The sequence below is a fragment of the Halyomorpha halys genome, unplaced genomic scaffold, assembly GCF_000696795.3.
Source record: "Halyomorpha halys isolate HHAL.00 unplaced genomic scaffold, Hhal_1.1 Scaffold10689.1, whole genome shotgun sequence".
Classification (NCBI taxonomy): domain Eukaryota; kingdom Metazoa; phylum Arthropoda; class Insecta; order Hemiptera; family Pentatomidae; genus Halyomorpha; species Halyomorpha halys.
The window spans coordinates 1-5,960 of record NW_027115841.1 but is presented as its reverse complement, the minus strand read 5'-3'; the positions used below and the strand labels follow the sequence as shown (position 1 = coordinate 5,960).

Sequence of the window (5,960 nt, the reverse complement as noted above, 5' to 3'; positions counted from 1 at the left end):
CTTAATCGTATTCACTAAATAATCCTTTAGAAATTACTTCTAAAAAAATTTTTTTTCAAACATTTTAACAAAAACAATCAATATTATTTACACTGAAATTAAACATTATTTTATTTAAATATATTAGCTTTTACTTACTAAAGACATTGTTAAAAATTACGTTTAAAAAAAAATAAAATTTGGAGTCCAGAGTGATAGAAAGAATACCCTAACAAATGTTATAAGATAAAATATATAGGGTTATTTCTGAGCATGGAGTAAAACCCCGAAACATTGAGGTGTTGACTAATTTTGTTCAAATGTTATAATAAAGAAATATTTTATCGAATACATTTCACAAGGTTGACTTCTAGGATGTGCTAATTAATAATGTATACTATAGAGCGATAACACCGTCGAATTTTTTCATGTCTACATCCGTATAAAACATTCCATTATCTTCGAATTACAAGCAATTAATACCATAATAGAATCAGGAATAGATAAAAAAATATTTATTTTAAGAATAAATAAATGTTTCGCCTTTCCAAAATATTGTGTTATCCGTTTAATGGCTTAAATGCCTGATATTGCAGTGTATGTCGTAATCTACAGGGAACTGCGTAAAAGGCAACAGTAAACATGATAACTAAGTTATTTAAACTATCGGAGAGGAACGTAGCGTAGCATTGAGAATGGAAAGGAGGTGGATGGGTTCTGGGAACGGTAGAAGCTGGGGTATAAAGAATGGGAGCCACTACGTCAGCGGTGGCAGGGAGCCAATGGGGGCCACTTTCCTAGGTCTAGTTCCGACCGCGGCCATTGTCAATACTTACAGCGGTTCCACCGTTACAGGGAGCTCCGAGAAACGCTGTCTATTCATAGCATATTTAGTAAAATAAAGAAGAAGTAATATTTCGGTAAATAGGCAGCAACGTCTTCAAAACGTGGTTGAAAATTAAATTGAGGTGTCCCCAGTTCAAAGGATGGTGAACCGCAAGAAGGGATTAATGGGGTAATAACTACTATGAATCGTAAACAAAAATGTTTTTAAATCAATAAAACAATAAGTTTCTATTTAACTTATTAGATATTCTGAAACAATGGATATAGAAAATAACCGCAATTAAAAATTAAACTATTTTTTTTATTTATCAAGGACAAAATAAATTCCTTTTAAAATAATACCCATAATCAAAGAATTCGTCGTGAGCGGGGTGCCCACCCTTTTAATAAAAAAAATTAGAGAAGTTAAAAATTATTAAAATTTAAAACCTGTTACGCTACCTTAGAAGATAAGAAAATTTGGATACAGAAAAGAAAAATACTGTCAATTGTCAAGATTCGAAATAGAGAAAAGTTCAAATACAATTGAGTTAAGAAAATTAAAACATTTCTCTATATGTATATATAGTTGACCGTAAAAATTTAATTATAAGAAGATGGCAAGCGTTGTTGGTCAAAAAATGAACAAATAGTTTATAACTATTTTAATGCCCGACGTTTCGCTCCACTTTGCAGGGCTTCATCAGGGCTGTTCAAAGCGGAAGGTTATTTTCTTATTTAAAACATTTCTCATACTGGCGCAAGGAAAAGTAAAATATTTTATTAATAGGAAAACCATTCTAAATTGTTGAAAAATTTTGGAATTCCCTAAAATTTTTTTGCAATACAACTTCTAATAATTGTTTATAGTATTATTATTTTCAAAATAAAAATATATATAGTATATATGTTACTCTTGCCATTGTTACTTGTTTTTATTCTTATCATTGTATTTTTATTCTTATCATTGTATCATTTTGTATCTTTTTAGCCATGCAAAGTGGGGTGAAACGTCGGAAAATAAACAGTTGTAAATAGTTATTTTTATTTCTCTTTTGACCGCAACCCTGACCATCTTATATATAAAAATATATATGAAGAACTCCCTCTACAAATGTTTTTACATTTCTTCATACTATTCAAAAAGAAAAAATCTTATCTTGAAGCAATTTAACATATTTTCAGTTAAGGCGCTTTAGAGCCTTCGCTTAGGATTAAGGACTGATTCATCACTAACTCCATTTCTAGTACCTGTCAGATTATGTAAGAAAAAATGTTTACGTTAAGCATTGTGTTTGTTTTTTAATTTGTAGTTTAAACCTCTTTATATGGGCCCCTTAGTTAAATTATTTTCAAATTGGCCCAGGTACTTTTTTTTTTAACATACAAAAATAAACAAATGAATTTATAAATAAGGGTAAATCATACAATTATTTCGGAGAGAATACAGTTTAAATTATCTTTTAACGTTAAAAATGCAAAATGAATATTATTTATAATTTATTATTTGTATTTAGTAATAAACAACAAATCTTTATTTCTGTTATTTATTTTATTTATATTGTATGTAAGTATGGAATAAATGAGTTCAATATCCACTCTTGCTTTATGGCATAAATTGCACTATTCCAGGAAAAAAAAGTTCTTCCAAAAAATATTTTACAACGCTAATTTTATTACTCTAAGTCCATCTAAATATTATTAGAAGATAAAGAAAACAGATTTTACTAACATAAATATTTATTATTGCAAAATAGACTTTGCAACATAGACAAGATTAAATTTGGTATCAGTTGTAGTGGTCGTAAGAAATACTGTATCAATGGAACAATATTAATATTTGGAGAAAAATAATTTTAAAACTAGACAACCCTACTTTCATGTTTTATTTACTTATTTGTTAATTATTAGTTTGGAACTAGATTATCATGAAATGAATAATTTTTCATTAGTTATGAGTTAAATCACAAACAATTTAAATATAATTAATTACTTTAAATATTATAAACATTTACTAAGGCGTATATATTCTTGATAGAATGGCATTCCATAAAGATAAAATGCAATCACAATACTAGAAATGACATTATATATCACTCCTGTAAAATCCATTCCATGATATTTGAAAATGGATTTCATTGTTTTTCTCTCTACACCTACAATTTGTACTTACAAATCCAACTATGGCCACTTAATGAGGCTTTAGGGAAGGCATATAACTGATAAAATAAATTAATAAATTTTTTATTTTGATTGCATCTTTAATTCATTATCTTTCAAAATTTATGAAAGTACAAATTTAAAACTAAGGTCCACGAGCTTAATTTTCAGCCTGCCCTATTACAATATTTAACAATTTAAACAAATTTAAAAATAATTCAAATATTTAACTATGTCGAAATTAAATAAAGTCATTTGGAGAATAGAAACTGGAATTATTTCTTAAAATATCGAAATAAATATGAGTATTAGAATAGAATCATATATAAAGGTTTCCATAATAAATAAAAAATTGCAGTTAAAGATAATCGGATTTACAACCTGATACTAAACAAATAACGTTAATAAAAAAAAGATATCTATCACGTTTCTTTTTTTGCTTTGATTATATGGTTAAACTTATAGATATATGTTAATATAGAGCTATGAGAAAGGTAATCACTTAAAAAAATAGTGGAAATTACAAACATATAAATCTAAATCAACAGAAAAATTGAGTTATTTTTAAATCTTTTAAAAAAATTAGGCGCGAGTTCAAAACACTGCAACAATATATCAATTGTTATCAACAAAATTAAAAATAACGGATACATTTTTTTTAAGAAGGGTAATACTTTAGTTTTGTTCAACTTATCCTACCATTGTTATCTCTTTAACGCTAAATTGTTGTAATACAATATAAGCGTTGATATATTTGTTAAAACGTTCCATACCCAATTTATTTTTTAAGGTTTAATCATTTTTTATGAACTGAACGGTTATTTAATAATTTACAAAATGAATACATTAAAATAGCTAACCCAAAATTGAAAATAACGTTAAAATTATACTTTACTGAAGACTAAAGGGCTAACCAAAGCATTGAAGCTTATTTTAGATAAATAAATATAACTTTAGATAGTAATTAATTGCTTAAGAGCTGTTTTTTATTTATTAGAATTTGAACTTGAGCTATGTCCTTTTAAGCAATCTATTTAATTAATGACCCCCATCCACCAAACAATCGAATTTATAAGGTATGAAAGATAAAAAAAAACAGATATCCTTTTAGAAAGCAAATTTGAAATTCTGGCAATATCGATGGTCGATGGAGGCAGTAGGGAGGGGAGAGACGAAGGAGGCAACAGGGGAAGGGTAATTTACGATCGAGGAGCGGAAAGGAGTAAATAGAAGGCCCCATTAAAGAAAAAGAGGATATGGCGTGAGCCGGTATCGACCAGCGCATGCTCTCTGCTACGTGCGGTGACGTAAGCAGAGCCGGTGGTTGGGGAAATAGCGAGTATCGAGCGGCGCATGCGCCGGGTGACGTAAGCAGCATTGGACGGAGAAGGGGTGGATTACACTAGACTGGCCCTTATCGACCAGCGACGTCAGCGAAGGGGGGGGGATCACCCCTCCACGCACACACACCGGGCGGCGTAATATTTGCCTCTACCGGTCTGGAAATTCCTAACTGCAAAACAAACCTCCCTCAACAATGGGGTGTTAAGTAATAAACATAGATTTTACACCCGCATGAAATTCACACGCCGAATAATTTATTAATATTACATGTAAAATAGAAATTAGGAGAAAAATCAAATAAACTCACCATTGGCCTTGTAAGAGGTGGCAGTATCGAATGAGGGAGCCCTTATAGGCGGCAACTTAGGCTCCGTCTTGAAGGCTCGCTCGGCGAAGGGCACGGAGAGGCTAACGGCCGGAAGGGACTCGCCCCTGGTCAGTGGTGGCCGAGGGTGGGTCTCTTCCAACCGCTTGGCGGGTGGTGCTTCACCATTGTGATGCTCATCCTCTTCAGATATACCCCTCTTCAAGGGTAGGCTCTGGATGGGCATCCGGGGAATATGGTGGCCCAGGTGTGGGGCGGCAAGGCGAGGCCTCGTCATGTCGTGATCGGCCTCGATACCCCTCGGGATCTGACTGGCCGTCGTGGTTCTCGGGGGCATAGGCGCAGCGTACTCAGCCAATAAGCCTGATCGGTGATGTATGCTGTAGCTCGTTCCCTGACGGCTGTGCGCGGCTGGAGGTATCTCCAAGACCCCGTTCTGATGTGCCGTTGCCGTTTCGTGGCCGCTCCCACTCCTGGTATGAAGGGCCGAAGGTTTAGTTCCTCCATGGTGGTGTTGACTCGAAGAAGTAGAGGATCTGTTTTCTTGAAACCCATGAGCACGCTTCATCTGTCTGGCAGTTTCCAAAACGAGCTCGATTCTATCAGCTCCTTCATAGTTGACGCACCCGCGACACACTACTTCGCTGAAATCGTGGAGCATCGCCCAGGGCATACGGGGCACATCGCATAGGTAACAGTGCTGCCGCTTACCCATTTGCATAACAGACATTTTCACCATGTACAAAAAACACACACAGTAAACAGGATACAACTGACTGTCACTCTTATCACCGTTCACCCATATCGCACAATAAAAGACCCAGAGAAGGTGAGGCTCAGACAGTACTCACTAAAAGACTGAAGCTGCTCTACTGGGGGAAGGGCAGGGGGAGCCCAGGCGCATTCTGGGCGCGCAACCCCCACCACCGTGCCACTCTCCTGTGTCGGAGAGCTATCTCTCTTCCTTCCTTCGGTCCGTTCAGCTGCATCTTCGTCTCACGTCACCGCTTCTTTAATATCGGATGTCTATACACTTCGATTATATCACAATTTCAGTTTCTATCAGGTAGAAGACTAACTTCACCGCAAAGGAAATAAATAGTTCAATTAAATTGTTTTAGCACTTCAACAAATTACTTAAACCCATATCATTTCAGTACTGAATGTATAACCTGATTTCTCTGTCTTAACGCTAACCCCAAATGTACGAAATTTCTAAAAGATAAAACCCATTTCTGGCAGGAAATAACATAGTTTTTGTTACGTATCAGGTGCGGATCAATACACCATCTTTTATATATTTATATATACCATCTTTTAATATATG

The 5,960-nt window shown here is 34.1% G+C and overlaps 1 protein-coding gene across 1 annotated transcript; it reads right to left on the bottom strand.

Annotated features, from left to right (window-relative positions):
* Nucleotides 1-4,613: 4,613 nt before the first annotated feature.
* Nucleotides 4,614-5,519, bottom strand: LOC136797125 (interferon regulatory factor 2-binding protein 2-like; the record flags this gene model as incomplete). Its single annotated transcript, XM_067052792.1, is given in 1 exon segment — nucleotides 4,614-5,519. A coding segment is annotated over 1 exon segment (759 nt), but the record flags the coding sequence as incomplete, so codon positions are not given.
* Nucleotides 5,520-5,960: the final 441 nt, after the last annotated feature.